General features: G+C 40.7%; 1 protein-coding gene and 1 long non-coding RNA gene across 4 annotated transcripts in view; one reads left to right on the top strand and one right to left on the bottom strand.

Annotated features, from left to right (window-relative positions):
* The window catches only part of LOC122550775 (microtubule-associated tumor suppressor candidate 2-like), a 456058-nt gene that overhangs the window by 186951 nt on the left and 246795 nt on the right, over nucleotides 1–22312 (top strand). For 2 of the 3 annotated variants that reach the window (XM_043692024.2, XM_087988203.1), the window contains exon 5: nucleotides 1271–1315. The exons of the other annotated variant lie outside the window; for it this stretch is intronic. In XM_043692024.2, the coding sequence (XP_043547959.2) occupies nucleotides 1271–1315 (45 nt within the window). The remainder of the gene's footprint in view (nucleotides 1–1270; nucleotides 1316–22312) is intronic. 3 annotated transcript variants of the gene reach the window in all.
* On the bottom strand, nucleotides 7659–18305 carry LOC122550777 (uncharacterized). Its single transcript, XR_006311941.2, has 3 exons — nucleotides 18108–18305; nucleotides 15465–15563; nucleotides 7659–9016 (listed from the first exon to the last, which is right to left on the bottom strand). It is a non-coding gene; the product is annotated as an uncharacterized LOC122550777 (long non-coding RNA).

The following is a 22312-nucleotide window of genomic DNA, read 5'->3' on the forward strand; positions in this document are numbered from 1 at the left end:
GACGTTTCGGGCAGGAGCCCTTCAGCAGGAAGCTGTAATATGTCTGCGCAAGTTGATTAAAAATAATTGTTTATATTATTTGTGCATGTACTTACATAGCTTTAAACGTATTTATTTTAAAACTTATTATTTATTCCATTTGGGAACTTCTTTTGAGCAAACACTGCATGGAAGAACTTAACTCTGACTTTAACATTGATTCCAATGGGAAGCCACACATCACTTAAAGTTGTGATTTTCAGGAACGTAACAATGATTTGAAAAACGCGTTACTGGATGGCATCCGGCATGATCCACTTCCAGAAGTGTCTGTGCACATCACACAGAGCCTTAATAGTATTCATAACACTCAGCATATAGTCATAAACAAGCAATTTCTCACCATATCAAAGCCCTCATCATACATGGTACTTTATTTTACTTTGCTCTCTCTTTTCCAAGGGAGCAAAAGGCTTGTTTAATTATTCCTGATTATTGCATCCCTCAATTCTGATAATATCCTGATAAATATTTTCCGCACCAATGCTTCCATGTTGTAGTATGGAAACCAGAATTACGCAATGCTTCCCTGTTCGGGTGTGACCAAGTTTTAATTTCAATTTAACATTACGTCCTTAATTCATGGATGTAGTCCATAATTTATCTGGACCTGGATTTTGTCAACCTTCATTTTGACTAGTTTGACTAATATCTGGCCTCCTTGCATGTCGTAACCATTCTATGGTTCTGTCGCTGTTCTTGTTGTTTTAACTGTTGAAATATTTCTTCCGCATTGATGTTTTCTGTGTTAGTTTTGTCAGTGAGAGCGAAGGCAAAGGTCTCCAAAGGCACGATTGGGGCCTGATCTATGACTTTAACAAGAAATTGTGAGGAAGGAAATCAGGGCAGCATCGATCCTGATGGTTTTCTCGGGTGATTACCAATGTAGCACTGCTTCTCATTGACTTCTCGGCCCCATTTTGATCAGCATGAGGCCGTGACTGTTAGTTGGGATGGACAGTATACTCTCTTCATTACATTCTTACTTGGGAATAAAGATTCGGGCAAAGTGTTTATTCTGTATCACTGCTATTTCAGTATCAACTGTGTGTTGATCTTGTTCATCTTTTAGCAGTTTTATATCTGTGAATTCTCTTTTTGATAACTCTGTACTTCTAGAATACTTCAATTCCTTCTCTGTGCTTTAATATTTTCATTTCTTACATCTCACTTTTTCTTTTTGTTTCTTAATGCCTCAATATTTTTTATTTGTTTTCCTTTCTTTTCCCAGTTGTCACTTTGCCTTTTCTCCTAAAGGATTTGGCTCTTTACTGGGGTAAGGTTCTATGGCATCAGCACCCTCTAATTTCTAGGTGTAATCACCATTACCAAGTTTTCATGCTTGGTGTGTATGGCTTAACATATTATTAGTAGGCGGTTTTTCTAACAGAGCATTAGCATCAACCATCTGGATTTGCATGATATCATGAGACATACAGGGTATACACAAATTATGAACACACTGGGTGCAGACACAAATGAGATGCTCACAGATAAATATGCATATACATCCATGATAGTTTACAAAAATACATAGAAACTCACATGCAGATAGATATACACATGCAGATACAAATAAACACAGATGACACAGACACTTAGACCGATATCTGTTTGTAAATACACACATACAGACACAGATAAAGACAAATGGACTGGGATGCACATGTACACAGATATATGCACACGTGGATACACCCACACACAAACACAGATATTCACACACTTATACAAACAAATAGAGCTACACACACATAACATACACACGTTTAATTGGATTAAATTGCTTTAGTTAAAGAGCTAACACAACACAGTGAGCTGAATGTACACCTGCTGTACTGTTGTATTGATAGCTTTAACTTATTTCCTGATCTAAATTTATCAGCATAACATGATGCTTGAACCAAGAGGTTTGTGACTTGGTTTTGCTGAAAAACTTACAGGATTAACTTTGCAAATTAACAGCGATCTCCTATCAATAAAAACATTAAATACTGCAAGCACTCAGCAGGTCTGACAGTTTCTGTTGAGAGAAAGACAGATAACAAGTGGAACCTGACTATTTATAAAATGTTTCTGCCTTCAGAATCAAGTACTGATGCCGAAGTGTGGTGTCAGTGTTTCTCTAGGGTCACATAGCAGAGCAATCATACTGAAGGCAGCCCATTTAACAGGCTGCTTCCTCTGTAACTTTCTAATTAAACACAGTGAGTGGATTTCCAAGGTCAGAATCCCAATCAGAAAGCCCTGAATGCCTGGTAACCCCACTGGGAATGGTGCGCACAGCTGATGCAGTAAAGGAAGGTGAGGGTGCCTCAGCATATAGGCAGTCACTGAAACAATTTAGAAAGAAAGGAAGAATGACTGTAGCTTGTAGGCCATCATTATGGGGGGGGTCTCCTGCACATGATGGCTTATAGTTGTGGATTCAGTTTTCTCATCCTCATGGCTTTGGGGTAGTGTTGATGATTCCTTGTCCTACCACTAGGAGGCCCCATCTACGTGTTTACCAGGCTCTGTGCTCACTTGGAGACCTATCTGAGCTTGGGAATTTACCTTAAGTTTGTCCTTTAACAGGCTGCATTGACTATCCTCCATTTCTGGGTGTTAACAATGACCAAAATGACCCACCTTTGTCAATATTTTTCAGAGTTTGAAATATAACTGAGACTCACCTCTTTGGGCCCAGGGGGATTCAGATGTTTTAAGTGGCAACCCTTCACCAGAATAGGGAATGTTCAGAGATCTAACAATTTGTAAGTTACAGCCAACAAGAGGGAAGAAGGAAGGAAAGACTGGACAAGTCAAAATGTCTGTGATAGAATGGGTGGGCAACAAGTAAAGGAGCCAGAGATATGTCTAGAGAAGTTGTAAGTGGAAACTAACAGAACATGACCAACAACTGCCATCCAAAAAAAAGATGGAGATTGCAATCTGAACTGATGGACCTCATTGTTGAGGCTGGGCTTTAAGCTGCTTTATTGAATGATGAGGTTCTGCTCCTGAGCTTATGATGAGCCTCATTAGAACAATGGAGGAGTCCAAGGCCAGAGAGGTCAGAGTGGAGGGTGTAGTGATTGCAGTGAGGTCAGCCAGATGGACAACTTAAATTGAGATTCCTGAGTGGGGCTGGTAACTTGGCCCAATCAGGGAGTCCTGGCTGACAGATATAAATTGGAGTGCCAGAGATTCTGTGCTAGGAACCAGCTCTGAGCTAGCTTAGTCAATGTCATGTACTATGCACGTGTAAATAAGGGGTGACTTGGTGATGGGACACTGGCCTTCTGAGAGTTATTTCAGAGGGGAGAACTAAAATGAGTGGTTACTGGAAGCTCAGGATCATCCTCTAAACTGAATGACCGTTCACTGCAAACTAATTACCCAGTCTGCATTTGGTGTTCTCTTTAAAGAATAGACTGCATCATGAGGAATGGATACATGGTGTTAATTGAAAGAAGCACAAATAAATTGATGTGCACCTTGGAAGGTGTGTTTGAATATTTTGGCTGATAAGAAGATGGGAGGTAAAACAACAAGAATTGCAATTCCTGTACAAATCCAGCTTCCAGCATTTCCATTCAATTCTTTGCTCCACATCCAATCTGACCCCTCTGTTCTTGATCTCCTACAGTGTCCAGTGAAGCTCAATATAAACTCAAACAATAGGACCTTCACCTTTTGATAGGCATTTTACAACCTTCTGGGTTCAAAATTGAGTTCATAACTGCAACCATGTGTTTTGGATGGCAGCTACTGGTGGTGACTCTACATGTCCATTTACACATCCTCACTGCTGTCATTTATCCTTTCCAGCTTTTGAACTCCATCACAGACCTTCCTAATTGCCATTAAACATCTGAACACTCCCTGTTCTGATGAAGGTTACCAACATGAAACAATAATTCTGTTTGTCTCTCCACAGATATAGCCAAAACTTGACAGGACTTTCAGCATTCACATTTTATTTTATCTTCAGTGTCCTCAATGCTCTTGTAGGGATCTAATGTTTTTGTTGCTAAAGCTGTTTGGCAAGACTATTGTGCTGGTTTGTGTGAACTACCAGGGCTGCTTGGCATTGCTAATTTCTTCTGAATAGTAAAGAGTCACCAATGACATATAATAATACCTTCATTCTAGTTCAAGCTCTAGGTCACTACTTTCTCTCCCTTCCGTTTCAGGATTCTGAACTATGTGCACGTCGTGCAATATTTTGAAAGCTGTTATTTTATCTCTTTACAACAAAACTTTTAAAGTGCTTCTATAATAATATTGTTTCTGATTGCATCTTTGCATTATGATTTGATCTAATTTGCATGTGAGCCTCATTCACTGATGTACAGTCTCTCCTGCTCCCTGGCTTTCTAACTCCACAGTCTTGGCTACTGGGTATTTGACAAGTGAAAGGAAGGATAACGTAATAAACCTTCTCAAAGTCATTCACAAGAGCGTTCTGAAGCGGTATTTGACTCCAAATTAAGTAAGACAACATTTAGACAGATTGTTAAAGAGGTCTAACTGCTGTTTATTCTTCACTTTATCTTCTTCTGATTTTTTTTCGCGTCTCAATCTAATTGAAATTAAATGAAAAATACACTTCAAATTGGGAAGGAAGGCTGAAAAAGCCAGAATTAAAGGAGCACAGGTTTTATGGAGAATATGAAACTGGAGGAAATTACAGAGATGGGAGGGGCAATGTCATGGAGGGATTTGAAAACAAGGATGCCAAGTGCAAACTCAAGACATTGCTTGACCCCAAGCAAGTGTAGATCAAGGATAATGGATGAATTGAACTTGTTGCATATTAGGATTAGGCATCTAAGGTTTGGATGACCTCAAGTGTTTGGGATTGGGATTGAAGGTGTTTCTTAATGGGAGGACATTTCTGCTCGTTATTGGATGTTGTACATGCAGCCTGATAAGTTACTGACATCTTGCATTGAAACATGGAATCTAGGAGCAGGGATAGGCTATTGGCTGTTCACTTAGAGTCAGGGAGATGTACAGCATGGAAACAGGTCCTTCGATCCAATTCATCCATGCCAACCAGGTATCCTAAATTAATTTAGTCCCATTTGCCAGCATGTGGTCCATATCCCTATAACCCCTTCCTATTCATGTACCCATCCAGATGCCTTTTAAATGTTGCAATTGTACCAGCCTCCACCACTTCGTCTGGCAGTTCATTCCATACACGCATCACACTCTGCATGAAATAATTGCCCCTTGGGTCCCTTTTAAATCTTTCCCTTCTCACCTTGAACCTGTGCTCTCTTGTTTTGGACTTTCCCTCCCCAGAGAAATCACCATGGCTGTTCACTCTATCCATGCCCCTCGTGATTTTATAAACCTCTATAAGGTCACTTTTCAGCCTCCAATAGTCCAGAGAAAATAGTTCCAGACTATTCAGCCTCTCCCTATAGCTCAAACCCTCCAACATCCTTGTACATTTTGTCAGAACCTTTTCGAGTTTCACAATATCCTTCCTATAACAGGGAGTCCAGAATTGAACACGGTATTCCAAAACTGGCCTAACCAATGTACTATACAGCCACAACATGACCTGCCAACTCCTATACTCAGTGCTCTGACCAATAAAGGCAAGTATCCCAAATGCCTTACTCACTACCCTAGCTACCTGTGACTCCACTTTCAAGGGACTATGAACCTGCTTTCCAAGGTCTCTTTGTTTGGCAATATTCTTCAGAATCCTACTATTAAGTGTATAATACCTGTCCTGATTTGTCTTACCAAAAGACAGCACCTCACATTTATCTAAAACTCCACTGCCACTCCTTGACCCATTGGCCCATCTGATCAATGTCCTGTTGTGCTCTGAGGTAACCTTCTACGCTGTCTACTACACCTCCAATTTTGGTGTCATCTGCAAACTTATCACCTGATCTCCTATCCAACTCAGTACCCTGTTCCCTCTTTCTCCCAATATCCTTTGATCCCTTTAGCCCTCAGAACTGCATCTACATTTTCCTTGAAAGTCCTTAATGTTTTGGCCTCAACAGTCTCCTGTTCTAGACAATCCCACATGCTTACACTCTCTGAATGAAGAAATTACTCCTCATCTTCCTTCTCCAGGCCTTATCCTTTGACTGTCACCCCTGATCCTGGCCTCCGTGGATATTGAGAACATTCTTCCTGCATCTATCCTGTCCAATCCTATTCTAATTTTATATGTCTCTGAGATTCCCCCCTAATTCTTCTAAACTCTAGTGAATATACTCCTAACCAATTTAGTCTCTCCCTGAACATCAGTCCCACCATTGTAGAATTCAGTTTACTTCACAGCACTCCCTCAGTCAGATCATCCTCCCTCAGATAAGGAGACCAAAACTGCACACAATACTCCGTGTGGTATCACCCAAGGCGCTGTACAATTGCAGCAAGACATCCCTGCTCCTGTACTTGAATCCTCTCACTACGAAGGCCAACATACTGCTTGCCTTCTTCATTGCCTGCTTACTTTCACTGACTGATGTACAAGAACTCCTAGGTCTCGTTGCACCCCCCCCTTGTCCAATCCATTGCCATCCAGGTAATAATCTGCCTGATTATTTTTGTTCCCAAATTGGATAATCTCACATTTATCCAGCATTATGTTGCATATGCCATGCATTTGCCCATTTATTTAACTTGTCTAATTCACACTGATGCTTCTCTGCATCCTCCTTGCAGTTTACCCTCCCAAGTAGCTTTGTGTCACCTGAAAACTCACAGCTAAGACATGTAGTCTCCTCATTTGAATCATTATTTACAAACTGTTTGCTTGCATAAAAGCAGTGACTGCCCTTCATAAATGACTGTGACATACTTCAAAACATTCTGAGAATAGGAAATAATAATACAAATCCTCACTCTTCCTCTAACATTGACTAGGTATAACTTCAGAGACTGTAAGAGCTCTGACAATATCTTAAGCCCGTTGATCAGCACAATCTGATAGTTTCGGTTGAATAGTGTAAAGGAGTATGTGCTGGCTAAGTGATGTCAGGAAATGGATTTAGTGCCACTTTCAGCAGCTTCTGTGTGTAAATTAAGACTGAGGTAATTAAAGCACATGGTGATGGCTGAGGATTCATTTACTCAGATGCAGCACATTCATATTTTATTTAAGACCATTTATTTATATTGTATATTTGATGGTAATATTTATTGTATAATTAGTTTGGGATCCACTAAACTGAGGCCCAATATTAATATAAATAATAGGTTTAGCTTTTACTTATTAGTCAATAGATAAAATGTTCAACTTCAGCCTTACAAAAGTAACCCATCTCTTCAGCATTTGGATGGGTATATGAATAGGGAGGGTTTGGAGGAATATGGGTCAGGTGCTGGCAGGTGGGACTAGATTGGGTTGGGATTTCTGGCCGACATGGACGGGTTGGACCGAAGGGTCTGTTTCCATGCTGTACATTTCTATGACTCTATGACTATAATCATGTTAAGTTCTCATCTGATTGCATAAGGTTTCCTTCTGGTGTGTGGAGACATAAGCATCTAATCAGTAGATAATGACATTGTGGGCTGTGTAAACTAAATTGGTGGGGTTACTGGTCAACATTTTTATTCTGCTCATAAATGACTTGTTTCTCAGATCATTGCTGTAAACGATTTATTATAAATAATGAACATCAGAAATATTCCTCCAAAAGTATCTTCAGTTACATTATTGACAGGGTTATGCACTAAATATGATCATAGTCCACTTTGATATAGATTGTCATTTTGCAATATTTGGCACAAATGATCATCATTGGCATTTGGAAAATGCTGCACGTTGATATACAGTCTGTTCTGCTATAACATGATAGTTACATTCTCGTTCGAGCTCGTGTCACAGAAATAACTGGGCCTGTGGGAAAAACAGGGTTAGGGGCAAACCACCAGAAATATCAGTAAAAATCAAAACAAAAATAATATATAGTCTAACACAAATGATAGTACAATCTAAGTAAATGTTAAAATCATATATTTTAATGAAATAATACACTAAATTTAACACTTTAAGGAATTTCTGAGTTTGCTGAGTTACAGTACTGAATGAAGACGGGGCTGAGGGTCATCATCAGCATCATCATTACTTTCAGGTGCAGTTCTGGGTGCAGGGTTATGATGAAAAGATATGTTTAGTCCAAAAGTGGATAGCTGTGGTTCATTGTCCTCAGAGTGTTTCTTGGAAGTTGGCTTAAAAAAGGCTTCTAGTTTTTGCTGCTTTTCCATCTTTTGTCTTTCATGAAGAAGCTGTTCATAGGATGCCAGATAAAGCTTTATCCCTCAAACTGCTATCCTGTTGCATTCTACATTGTAGTCATTGTCTTCTAAGAGTTGCAACTGCTTCTCAATTTCCCTCAGGATAGAAGACAAAAGATAAGTAGAAAGTTCTCGTGGTGGTGCATCCTGGATTTTGTTGTCTTCATCTAGAGGTTCAGTTTCCCCTGCAGCCACAAGCTGTTGTAGATCAGCTGTGGAGAGGTCTTCACAATGGGACTCGTGCAGTCCCTAGACATCCTCAGTCTCCACTTCAAATCCAACTTGCTTTGCAAGAGCAACACAATGATCCCTGATTGCTGGAAGCTCTTCTGACAGTTCAACACCTTTAAAATCATGAAGAAAATCTGGAAGAAGCTTCCACCAAACTGCATGTAAGCAGTCCGTACCGATATCACCCCAGGCCTCCACAATAATGTCAATAGCATTCTTAATGTTAAAGCTCTTTCAAAATTGAAGAACACACTGTCGTCATTATCCCCTTCAGAAGCTGCAATCGGTTTCCTGAATGTCCACCTTAAATAATAAACTTTAAATGCTGCTATTGCACCCTGGTCCATGGGTTGAATGAGAGAGAATAGCACTTGGATGTTTTCAGAAAGCTCAAGGTGGAAGGATGGCTTGGTGCATTGTCCAGAATGAGGTGAATCTTGAAAACCAAATCTCTTCTCTTGCAATAATTTCTAAAAACATCCTGGAAAACATCAACAATAAAGTCAGAAAAAAATTGCTCTGTTATCCAATTTTTTTTTTACTTGACCTGAAGTAAACAATTAGAGTGGGCTTAAGGTAACTGGGAATGGAGTTGAGTAATAAGTAATGGGAGTTCGCCTTTTAAGAAAATTGTTCACTAATTCACCAATCACGTTACAGCCAAATTGCATTGATGAAACGCACGTTGTAGGAAAATAACCTGTATTGCAAACTGACTGGACATTCTGTAATTTTGACTCCTTTCAACAAGATTTGTAACAGTCTGACTGCTTTTAAAACTCCTGAATTCATAGTAAAGACATAACCATACTATAATGCAAAGCAGAAGATCAGTGGAAAGAGCATTGCTAAAGGCAAGTACAGAATATTTGAGAACTATGGGGATTCAGGCTTTGAAGGCACTAATATTGTAATACATGATTTAAAGTCTTATGTAAATTGGAAACATAAATGAAAGAAACATGGACACATCGCTCTGTAACTTCCCTTTCTTTCTCATTACATTTCATGTCAAGTATTGTGTTGAACCCTGGAGCATTTTTCAAGACATGGGGCAGAGTGGAGACAATTCTGACTAGCACTCAGCTAGTTGTATATAATAGGTTCTATCTAGACGGAAATATAATCATTGCAAATAAAACATCAAGAGATATAGGGTGGAAAATTAAGCGGTGGTGGAGGGGTTGATGGATGATTCAACCCCAGAAGAAAATTCTGTCTGGCTGGATAGAAGCCCCCCCTCCACACCCCGACAGCCAGAAAGTAGGTCCACAAGTCGTGGAAGCACTTGGCTTCTGTAGTGGGGGTTGCTGGGCAGCGAGCTACGGCCACACATGAGGCCTCATGGGCTGCGTGGGCAGAGATGAAAAGAATGTGCAGTTGTAAGGATGAGAGGGCACTATGTTCCTTGGGGATGCCCCTGATGGGCATGGGGCACTCAGGCTCCACTTCTTTCCTGTTCTTTTAAACACTTCTTAAAATAAAATTGTGCATCCAATTGCCACCCAACTGTCCATGTAAATCACATTACGATGTAGGTGATGTGACATTGGGGTCAGGAACTTTTAGCAAGCTCAATTGACCCTTGATAATTTATTTATTTGTGGTCAATTTGCTGCTGATTTTAGTGCTCACCCTTCACTGTAATGTGGGGATGAGTATTTTTATGGGCACCACCCCACCACTGAAATCAAACCAAGTAGAAATCTGTAGTATCTGTAGGCTGTTATCTCCCTCACTCACAAGTCCTGTTGTTTTGCAGATTACCTGTAATTCACCTTTCTTGCACTACAGTTCAGTTTTAAGGTTTGGATTTCTCTTCTGTCCATTTTGCAGATGGCTAACAGATGCCAGATCTTCCAAATTAGTTGGCAGCATATACATTCCAGTGTGAAAATGAACTGACTGCATTTTTGCTAAATGCAGGGAAAAAGTAATGGTGGGCTCAGTAATGGAATCAAGGATTATGGAGTAAGGGCAGGAAAGTGGACGTGAGGAATGTCGGAACAGCCGTGATACTATTGACTGAAGAAGCAGGCTTGAGGGACCGAATGGCCTACTCCTGTCTGTATCCTTATGCTCTATGGCAAGCACCCATAACCTGCATTAGCACTTGTGCACTTGCAGGTAAGGGGCTACGGCCTGTTTAAGACCTCCTCTGCAAAATTGATCTGCCACATGTATACTCTCACCTCCAAGTGGGAGTCACACATCAATCCTTCAATGAGACTACCAAGAATTGGCTGTGCTAGATGCCCAGATTTTGCAGGGGAGGTTTAGATGCTGTTTGTACTGATTACTATCGTCTCATATACAATAGGTTTTAAAGAGGCAAATGAATCCATATCCTGTCAGGTGAGGCCTACTTCTGTTTCTGTTCCTACCATGATGCAGTTACTGGCTACCAGGGTTTATGTAGGGATGGCTCCTTGGTTGGAACTAAATAGCATAAATCTCAGAATTGAGGCATTTCTGAATTGACCATTGATGCCCTTGGACAACATATAGGAACATTTTGTAAGATGGAACTTAGTGAGAAAAGTACTGCTCTTGTGCAAGTTCCTGCTGTGGATGCCTTGAATTTCCACGTGCTCCATGGTGCTCTGAGGGTTCATGATTATCTATGTTGGATTAGTATTGTTGTATTGTTCCGGTTTTTCATTCTGGAAGCTCTGATGATTCTAGATGACTGGTCAAAGAGTTTCTACTGAGTCCACTTGGTTAGCTAGTTCCATGGACTTCGTGTGACATAACTCTCCCTTTCTTCTTTTGCTGTGTGTTTGCAGATAGGTTATCAGAAGCTTTCTCCTTTACAGATTACAGATTACTTACAGTGTGGAAACAGGCCCTTCGGCCCAACAAGTCCACACCGACCCGCCGAAGCGCAACCCACCCATACCCCTACATCCACCCCTTTAACCTAACACTACGGGCAATTTAGCATGGCCAATTCACCTGACCCGCACATCTTTGGACTGTGGGAGGAAACCTTTCATCCTGTGAAAGGTGAGTTACAAAACCATTTGAGCATTAAGAGATAACACATAAGGTATACATTGAGGGCCACACATTATACACCTGATGTGGAAGGATGAGCAGACAGAATGCAATAAGATCTAGAAGCTGTATGCTGCATTGGTTAAAGAAAGCAACTGAGTTTCTGTGGCAGCCACCAAGTAAGAGATTGAAGCAGTCAGAGATTTGCAAATTACTTTGCAGATGTCAAGCATACTGTATGTTGAGAGTCTCTTGCGTGCATTATAGGGTCACCCTTTATTTTAATAGGCATCTATCATTGTCCCTTACCTGAGTAGGCTTCCTTCATCTAAGGGACTTCTTTCTCATATGCAACTATGTGTTGAGACAGCATTCAGCTGGTTGGCTGCCTCCTGCTTGATTTCTGTACGCTGGCTCTATTAGGGTAATCTCCTTTGATACATTCCTCAGGGCTGTTTTCTCCATTGAAATCTCTTTTGCCACAAGGACACACTGTAAAGTATTCTAACCATTTTGTTTGATTAGTCAGCTTCCAAAACAAATCTTGCCTCTCTTAAAAATATAGCAGTAGTTTAAGAACCACTGAACCTCAATTCCTAACTTGGAAATTCAGAACTCTCCCTGCTTATCGGGAAACCACACAGGCAGGTTAATTGAATCATTGTTGTTAAGTACCCCTGTGGAATTTAAGGGAGATCCTGTGGTGCACTGCTGATGTCCCTACCTCTGAGCCAGGAGGCCAAAGTTCATGCCCCACCTGCTTCAAAGGTGTTTGAAAACCTGTCTGAACAGGTTGGTTGAGTTTTTTTTTAAAGGAAGAGCCCAGGTGAGTTTAATGAGTGTCCGTGCACCACTCAATTATAGGTGAACTTTATAATGTTGAAAACATGGACATTTAATGGCTTAACTGTAGAATAGTCCTTAAAAATGGCCAAATTACATTCAATATCCATTCAAGGGGTAGGTTGTTAGTGTTCAAGTAAGCAACATTATGAGATACTTAAACAGACATTTGATTTTGGTCTCACTGAAATAGCGTGGCTCCTTTCAAATTTTAAAAAATATATTTTTAGAATATTAACTGATAACATGCAGGATCAAAATAAGAGAGCTACAAGCTGCTTTGACAGGAACTCCAGATGCCATAATGACAGAAAGCTTAAGAACACAGCTTGAACAGATTAAAAGGTCAAATAACCATGAGATTATCATTATAACTCTCGCCTAATGTTCCCTTTTTAATCTGTTCTATCTTTTGAAGACATACCTTTTTAATTTTCTCTGCTCATGGCTCTCTGGATCATGCACTGTCGCCCCATCTAGGGGTACGGTCTAGGCAACTGCTATAAGTTTACTAGGTTCCAGTTTTGAGTTGGCTGTATTATTTTGCCGAGAAAGTTCCGAGGCTCCATTTCGTGCCTCCTGTTGACTGACAGCTTAAATCAGGAATTTGCAAGTATGCATTTGTGGCTTGCACTATGTAAACTTTAAGCTGTGTTTGTCTCCTCAGCGTATTGGTCATAGGACCATTTGAGAAAGAGATTCTCCAGATGCTTATATTAAAAGATCTGCAGGTTGCATCTTGTTTACTGTAACATTTCCATCTCTCGCTTTACATGACTATTATTTCCCACTTAGTGTTGTTGAGAGTGAGAATTGACTGAAGTGAACGTGTCAGTATGAAAGTAGATGCTTCTCCATATATTGTGATATTCTGACTGTAATGATAAGTCATCATGCAAGTTCTGATTAGTTTGAAGTTTAAAGACATTGAAGGCCATAACAAATGGCCTACTGCATGTAGCTAATTGGTTTCATACTGTAAGCCATTTCACAATGGATTGGTAAGAAATTAGCATGTATGAGTGTAGGAACACCTGCTGAAAACTCTGTATCAGTCATTGAAATAGGCTCAGAACCATGTCAGTTTTTTCACTTCTCTGTGCCTTTGGCAGTTCTGGGTTATCTTTGGTGCTGTTAAAAAGAACATTGGATTTCAAATCTATTCTTGGTACATGTCCTGATGTTCCTGAATTTTAGTGCAAGGGTTTGGAGTAGGAGAGTCTGCTTTTCAAAATCACAAGATCCCTCTAGCTGCACACTCGTGAATGTCTGGAGCACAACCAAACATCTACCTTCATAACCTCAATGTTATGCTTGTGTAAAGTAGGTATGAAGACTATTGCATGTTTGCTGTTTGTGGATACAGTTTTGGTCACTATTTGGTGAATGTACACAATTTAGCGCATGTTCTGATTTTACAATGTTGAGAGTGGCTTGGGCCACTTTGTGACCTAATCTACATTCACACGATGCTAGTAAACTGTAGTGTCATTTAGTTGCTTGCCAGTTATGTCACTACAGAAATGGAGTATGTGTTCTCAATGGAGGCGATACATCACCATCATTATAAATGACTGCCATAATCCTTGGAGCACGCACAAAAATACAATCACTCCTGGTTGGAGTTATTACTTATTTCACTGTCAACATGGGCAATTTCACAATCGAGAGAAGAAAACTTTGAGTTATTTTGATCTGCCACTGTCATATGGGCTCTTCATGATCAATCCCAAATTTGTTATTCCAGACAGGATACTCCAAACTCTTCAGCCCCCAGATGTGAAGGGATTTCTTTATTCACTCATCCTCCTCACTTGGTTCCAACAAGGTTAATTTAAAAAGAATACCTTCAGTTTTGCTAACCTTTCTCCAGATTGAAGTCAGGTTTTTTTAAGAAAAAATCAATTCAACCAGACTTCTTTGAATTTATAAGAAGTGAATGCACCAATCACTAAACATGAGAAACATTAGTAATGGAACACACATACACACAGCTTAGAAGTAAGGGGTGGTTTCAAAACAATAAAAGTTTAAAAAGACACAGATACTTCTGTTGAAGATGGCAGCCAAGTAGGAGCACCTCCCCCCTTATGTTTTCTTTCTCTTTACCTGTTTTGGTTTCTCGGTGGGTCAGGGCCTGGTCTGCTAACAGCTTGCTGCAGGTCCTGGGCCTAGTCTGTCAGTGACTCTCAGCCTGGTCTCTTGGCAGTATATCGGCCGGTGTGTTGGCGACTCATGGCTCAGCGTGTGTGTGAATCCTGCCTGGGCGTGTTCTCAAGGCACTGGGACAGAATGGAGAGGCAGCAGCTTCAGCAGCAGCAAAGGTGTCTGCAGCAGCTGCTTCAAGAACAGGCAGCTGAGGTCTCCCAGAGAGTGAGAGAAGCAGAGGACTCTCTTTAAAAAAAACTGTTGAACTTTTAGCTTATTCCTTTATTTTCTTTATTTAAACTACAAAAGACTTTAATGTAAACTGTAACCTATTCCTCTATGTTTCAATTATTCTATGAAACCGCGCTTAACTCTTGTTTCTCTGCTTTATACCTAAGCCTTTTTTTGTACCTAGGTACTTTGGTACCTAAGATGGTGCCATGTGCGGCAAAAGTATACACTTTTCACTGCACTCTTGTACTTGAGTACATGTGACAATAAAATCTAAAAGTGTACTGATGGGTCTCTGTGAAGAGTAGGTAGTTGAATGCTCTGTCTGTCGCAGTGGAAGTGTTGCCATGGGTAAACAGATGACTTCTGAGATTCTTGGTTTGGTAAGCTGATTGAACTTCTGTTGTCCTAATTCTATTTTTTAAACTGATTTGGAGCAGTCAGAGTGAGAAAGGGTCTTTACCTTGAACAGAGGGGCAACAGGGTACCGTTCTTTAATCGTACCATTTATCATTCTTCATAGCACAATAACTCAGGCAGGTACACGGAACAGCTTTCAGTCCAGAAGAATTGAAATTGGCTTTTTAACCTCTGTCCTTAAATTCTTCAAATGGAAAAAACACAAAATGTGTCTGTAGTTTGGGACATAATCCATAAAGTGTAGCTTACAGTTAAGCACGGGTCTGTCAAACTCTTATCTTTGTACTCACAAAAGATCACAGTCCAGTCTGTTTGAAGTTTCTTTGATACCTTTAGGTGTTGCACAGTCTTTATTTTCCACTTACAGTTATCTTGTCTCTGTCGCAGTCCTGTTGAAAAAAATCACATTTGGAATTAAGGGCTGTATATGCTCATAATACTTTGGGTTCTGATCTGTCATTGTAACAGGTCTTTGCCTCCAGCAATGTATTTGTCTCTAATATTATATTAGACAAAAACTCAGCTAGATAGTTCACCACTCCCACAAATTGCTGCACTGCTTTCCGAGCTTTCCAGTCACTGCATCACTGAAACAAATCTCTCCTTGTTAGGATCCGGGAGATGTCCTGTTGCCATCAGTACATGACCTATATACCTGACCTCCAGCATCTTCAGTTGCATGATTTTCTTGTTCAGCTTCAGGTTCCTGGCAGACTCTGTCGAGCCGTTATATGAGATCTCTGTTGCCTTTCACATTTATCCACAATAGCTTCCACTCTAGGAAAATCATTGATTATCTCATACTGTCTGTGTTAATACTGTTCTGGAGCAGTGGAAATGCCAAAAAGCATGTGCAACCAACTATATCTCCTGAATGTTATGTAAAGTGGATTTGGAAAACTATTCTTATCCAACTTCACTTGCCAATAACTGTCCTCATTGAGGGGAGTAAAGACCTTTATCTGAGAGAGGCATGGCAAAATTTCTTCAGTGTTTTTCTTGGGATATTGAGATCGCTTCAAAACTTTATTGAGATCCTGGAGTTCTGTGCACTCTCTCACATTTTCAAGATTTTCTCCACGTTACTAGTACGCAGGAGCTGTCACTTCTTTTCCAGTTCTGTCTTGGCTTTCAGGTGGACTTTACATTTAGGTTATATTTACCAGGAAAACATTCAAGATCTGTAAAATAATTCCTCTAATCTTTTAGGAACTGTTCAGCAGTCACTGTCTTAGAAGCCTGTGAAAAGCTGCAAATCTCTTTTGGCACATGTAGAGTTACTACTCCAAGCTTTAGACCTTTTTTGTTAGCTGAGATACGTAGATTTTATTTAATGTGGAACTTCAGATCTTCTTTCTTCCCATTGCATTGGGCTTTCCACTTACTCATCCCAAGAGGGAAAAGATGTTCATTCCATCATTTGGCGTTTGAGGTCTTCATTTTTGGTTCATTATCTTGAGCCACTTCACACAGGCTAATGAAATTCATGATGTCGTACATAGTCCAAATGTTTATCTGGAATTTCACATTCGCTTGATGAATCTCCTTCTGCAGTCATCATTCTGTCTCAGACCATTTACCACATTTAGACCTGACAATGCCAACCTCTTCCTCGAAGTGTGGTGCTGGAAAAGCACAGCAGATCAGGCAGCATCCGAGGAGCAGGAGAATCGACGTTTCAGGCAAGACCCCTTCACGGTGGCTCAGTGGTTAGCACTGCTGCCTCACAGTACCAGGGTCCCAGGTTCGATTCCAACCTCGGGTGACTGTCTGTGTGGAGTTTGCACATTCTCCGTGTCTGGGTGGGTTTCCTCCAAGTGCTCTGGTTTCGTCCCACAGTCCAAAGATGTGCAGGTTAGGTGAATTGACCATGCTAAGTTGCCCATAGTTTAGGTGCGTTAGTCAGAGGGGCATGGGTCTAGGTGGGTTCCTCTTTGGAGGGTCAGTGTGGACTTGTTGGGCTGAAGGGCCAGTAGGGAATCTATTCTAATCAGATGCCAACCTCTTGTTGACTGTCTTGGTCTCAGACAACAGTTTACCTCAATGAAAGTGAGCTTAGAAGACACAGAGAATCCTTTAACTTAATTCACTCTTTAATTCTCAAAAGTATCAAGTATCAAAAATATCCAAATATCACATTATTCCCAAATTGTAAACAGTCAAAGGAAACCACACAAGTCACCCTTCTGCTAACTCAATACTTGGCTTAATCAAAGCACATTATCCAGGAATGTGTAGCTGGCCAGGCTTCACAGTTCCTTTGTTCACCACACTACACCACAGGGCAAGGGGTTGCTCATGCGCTGCTTCTCTCCAGGAGTTATACTAGAGGGCTCTATCCCTGATCTCTTATCAGTTTCCATCCAATCAGAGATGTCCACATTGCGTTTCAAAGCGGCAATCCTTTCAAACACGTACCAGAACTGCTTCCCTTCTGCTTGATTGGCCTGCGCAGTGCCCATTGTGTACGTAATGTAGAACATCCACTCGTTCAGCTTGAGCAACTCTCAGTCCCTTTTAACCCTTTCCAGCCCTGGCCAACACTCTCTCGTATGGTGTAGAGTGATTTGTCAGCATCATCTCTCCATCAGCCATCTTTATTAGCTTGTTTTGCTTCTTTCTAGCCAGATATCTGCAGATAAAAAAATTCAACTTCCCCAATTGGACCACTGCTTTCCCACACTGGACAGATTTTCTTTTCTTATTGTGCAGTGCCCTCTGCAATATTCACATCCTATCATCTAACCTTATTCTTTCTGCTTGCCCTTCTACTAATAGTTTGATTCCAGTTTTAGCCAGTCTCACTGCAGAGGAAGTGGTAGACAATATTGCTGTGTACTTCAAATTCACAATGGAATGAGTGACTGGGTGTCTTATGCTGTGACCACATGGCTCATGAGCAGTTTAGTTTCTGTGTAAATGTTCATACTTACTTGCCTCTTCCCTGTGGGATCCCTAAATACTTTATAACATCACATCCAGGTTCTTGGCATGGTACAAATGCTGGCCAGTGCACTTCTTGCCAAGCTTAACATGACACTGCTTTCATGGATCGGAAATGGAACATTCCTCTTCTGTTTAACGTCAGCTCAATAACCTTGTTGTTAAGTCAGGGTGACGGTATGACTAGCCTGCTTGCTGGCCAACTAATGGATTACAATGGGTTTTAACGACTGCCATAAATAATTTATAAAACACATTTGAGGATATTTGACATCAAGCAAAAAATTTATATATTTTAATTCACGTTTGCCTGATTCCTCTTCAGTAATTCCCAAACCCAAGCTGCACAAATCCCTGGGAGCCTTTAAGGATTCCACAGCACTGTGTTTCACATGATTGTGCCCAACCAATAAGAAGTCTTGGTATGCTACGGCCAATCATGCCCCCCGCTAGATAGAATTTCGGTGCGCTCGAATTTCCTATCAGATGTCCTAATGTGCTGCCCCCACACGTTAATTTTATACACACCCAAAAGATTACCTCATTGTCTTTTGATTGTCATACGGTTTTATGCAAAGAAATCTGTGATCACAATCATACATGATATAATCATTGTGGTAGGAAAGAAATCCCAAGATAGCATGGAGTTATTTGAAAATTTTAACGTAAGGAGTTTCCGATGGAAATGATGGAGCTGAGAAGGAATTACTACTTATTGTGTTGCTAATCTTTGAAATTCTCTACCCCAGAGTGAGTCGAGGGTGGATCAATGAATATACGTAAGACTGAGTTAGACTGGATTTTGCCATACAAGAGACTCATGAGTTATCGGAGGGAGGGGCAGGCAGTAAAGTTAACCTCACATTCAGATCAGATCAGTGAACTGACTGAATGGCAAAACAGGTTTGATGCACTGATGGCTACCCCGTTCCTATTTCTTATGCTCTGATTATGTGTTTATTGCGATCTTGGGTGTGAACTATAATTTAACAAAGTGGAGAATAGTGCTGTGTATATGAAAAAGAACAAAACAGGATGAGAAAATCATACTTGGTCCATTGAAACTTATCCCCAGGATCTTATTCTCCCATAAGAAGATCTGACTTTTTTGAAGAACCCTGATATTTATATCTTTACTGTTCACTCTGGTACATGACTTTAGAAGTGTGTAATGCTTTGAGAAATGAAATTCTTTGATAACGTATTTAAATATTCTGTTTGTAAGAGAAAGCCTTTTAAAAACTATTGGCAACAACGGGAACTTGAATCAAGTTTCCTTTGTCAAAGCAGTAGGTTTGTGGTGTAAATTCGACAATGGTCAAAAAACATACAAAGAGATTGTGACACACCATTAATCCACGCTATTAATTATAACATAGGCATCATGCTAACTTTGTGCTCCCTGCTCATTCTGGTGATTTCAATAGCTAACAGCACTGACAATGGCTGGATACTTTAGAGGGATGCTGATATCATGGCTTCTATTTGCAATATGATAGAAGCTGTTAAAACTAATTTGATAAAGCAGTGGAGGGGATTAGAGGTGTCAAATTAGGGATGGATCGGTGAAAGATGGGAATAGATAAACCCTGAACTGCCTGAATTCCGAGATAGTAAAAACAATTCCATTTGGGAGATAAAGAATTCAGGACCAAATCCAGTTTTCTGAGGTTCCACCCCATTCATGCTGCCCCTTAAAACTGAGTGGGGAGGGCAGAATAAGTGGAAGGAGCAAATGACTGCAGATGCTGGAATCTGTACTGAAGACAACAAATGCTGGACATCACAACGGGTCAGACAGCAACCATGGAGCGACAGCAAGCTAACGTTTAGAGTCTAGGTGACTTTTCATCAGAGCTGAAGCATTTGTTGTTTTCAGAATAAGTGGTATTTCTGCTTCCAACCGAAGGCTGGATTTCCTGGCTGTCCTATCCATTCTGGCCTCAGTAATCATTAGGGCAACTGAGAGCTGATATTATTACTGATGAGGCTTTTTGAAACACACACACATCCGTTGCTGCTGAAGATAATTAATCCTGGAGGGGATTGAATACTTTAAAAGATGCTTTGCTGGTTCCATTAGGAACTGATGATGAAGAGAACCTACTAGTTCATGTCTTACCATGTGTTCAAGTTAATATCAAAAGCAAATTCATAATTACAGCATCCTTGTGATTATGATCATGCTGTGTCATCCCTTCCTGTTTCTTTTTGACTTCTCTTTGAAACTTGGCACAATTAGCAACAGCACTTTGCTTTATTATCATTGCTGAGCTTCTAATTCCCAGAAATGGCTTCTCCACACTGTTATCTTGCAAATCCTCTAGCAACTGTGGTTGACTCCCTTTGCATCCTCATTAAAATTCTAGCCCCTGAATGACATCCTTCCCAGGCCCTGTGCCATCTTTCTGATGTTAAGTGATGGCACCCTGTTTGTTCTCTGCACCAGCACCCGCCGTTCCTCAGCAGCTTTCATACTATTGGAAAGATTGGCTGACATTTAATCATAATGGGTCATAGCATATGCCAGATCAACATTAGGAAAAGCAAAGCCACTCCAACAATATCCACCCTGCTCCCTAGCCATTGTATCTACCACCCTCTTCCCCTCATGTGATGGATGTCAATGTCTTCCCGAGGTGGGTTTAGTGGTGAGACGGGTATTTAATTGAGTAGGAGGGTGATGGGTAGGAACCCCATTGTCTACCCAATTCAATCCCATCTCACCCTGCAACAATTGAGGTCCCTAATTGGACAATTAATCCAGCCATATGTGGAGCAGTCACCAAATGGGGAGTCTGATGAACGGACCCTAATGGGGTTGCTTGTAGACTCCTGAGAAGTGAGTGGGAGTTGGCAGTTCCTTGTTGAAAGGCACTGCATGCCTGATTTGAGAAATTCACCATGAGGAAGGCTGAGCTCATTAAGTGTCTGGACCATGACCTTGCAGCTGAACTAACCCCTACAGCACAACCGCAATCCCACTGTTACCCACCCTAGGTTCATTGTTGGGCTTCGATTGGTACATTATTGGCTGCAGCCACCACTTCCTCAGTGGTGTTGCCAAGCAATGTCTAGTTGTTATCCTCTGGTTGGCAACTCTGAGGGTAGGATTTCCTCTCCTGGGCAAGGCTTGCCACTACCCAGTTAAGTACCTGAATTGTGGTTTTAACTTTGTGGGGCTTCCAAAAGGATGCAATGAGCAACTTCCACAAGACCTCCAGTCAGGCATGAGATCCCCATCCTCTACACTAACAGTCACCCACTCTCTCAGGTTGTACCAAATAGTTTGCACCTCCAACATTGAAGGATTTTTTTGAATTGTTCTAGTGAGCCAAGTATGATTACATGCAAAGGTCCTTGATGTGAAACGTGATCACACACATATTTAACTCTGAAGCAAAATGCCATCAACTGAAACAAGCTGACATCGCTGAGACATGTAGTCTCCAGTTTTCTTTCCCCTGGAGATGTGATAGGAAATTTATGGTGACTGTCTGTGTGGAGTTTGCACGTTCTCCCCGTGTCTGCATAGGTTTTCTCCCACAGTCCAAAGATGTGCAGGTCAGGTGAATTGGCCACGCTAAATTGCCCATAGTGTTAGGTGCATTAGTCAGAGGGAAATGGGTCTGGGTTACTTGTCGGAGGGTCGGTGTGGACTGTAGGGAATCTAATCTAATCTAAAAAGATGTTAAATTACATTGTTTCAGGATGTAATAGTATTTACTTATAGGGCAGTAGCATTTTACTGAAATTGAGTAGATACTTTGTGAGCTTCCAATTTTGTTAATACAGTAGAATGCTACATTTGAGTTCTCCCTTATGCGGAGAATTCTTTGTATTCTTTTAATGATCATATAACCTTTGTTAATTTTGAGTTACTATTCAGTGATTTATTTGGACTGATATAGAAAACAAACAATGCCCCGTCATTTTACATTTTGAAAATTTTGATTAAAAGTGATCAAGGAAACAGGAATTGTTTCAGGCATTTAAGAAATGCTGTAATTGATTTTTTTAAAACTAAATTTGAAGAGCATTGAAGAAACATCAAATAATCAGAAAAGCTGTAATGAGTGGCAAGTAAAAATGTTGCTGTGACTTGCACTTTATTTGGGCTCGCTTCAGGCCAGAGCGTGCTACATTTCAGATATCCTTTCATGTGTGGCCAGTTAACATTCTGAAGTGCCCGGGT

Source organism: Chiloscyllium plagiosum, unplaced genomic scaffold (assembly GCF_037043375.1).
Source record: "Chiloscyllium plagiosum isolate Xiang-an unplaced genomic scaffold, Cpla_swu_hap1 HiC_scaffold_6, whole genome shotgun sequence".
Classification (NCBI taxonomy): Eukaryota; Metazoa; Chordata; class Chondrichthyes; order Orectolobiformes; family Hemiscylliidae; genus Chiloscyllium; species Chiloscyllium plagiosum.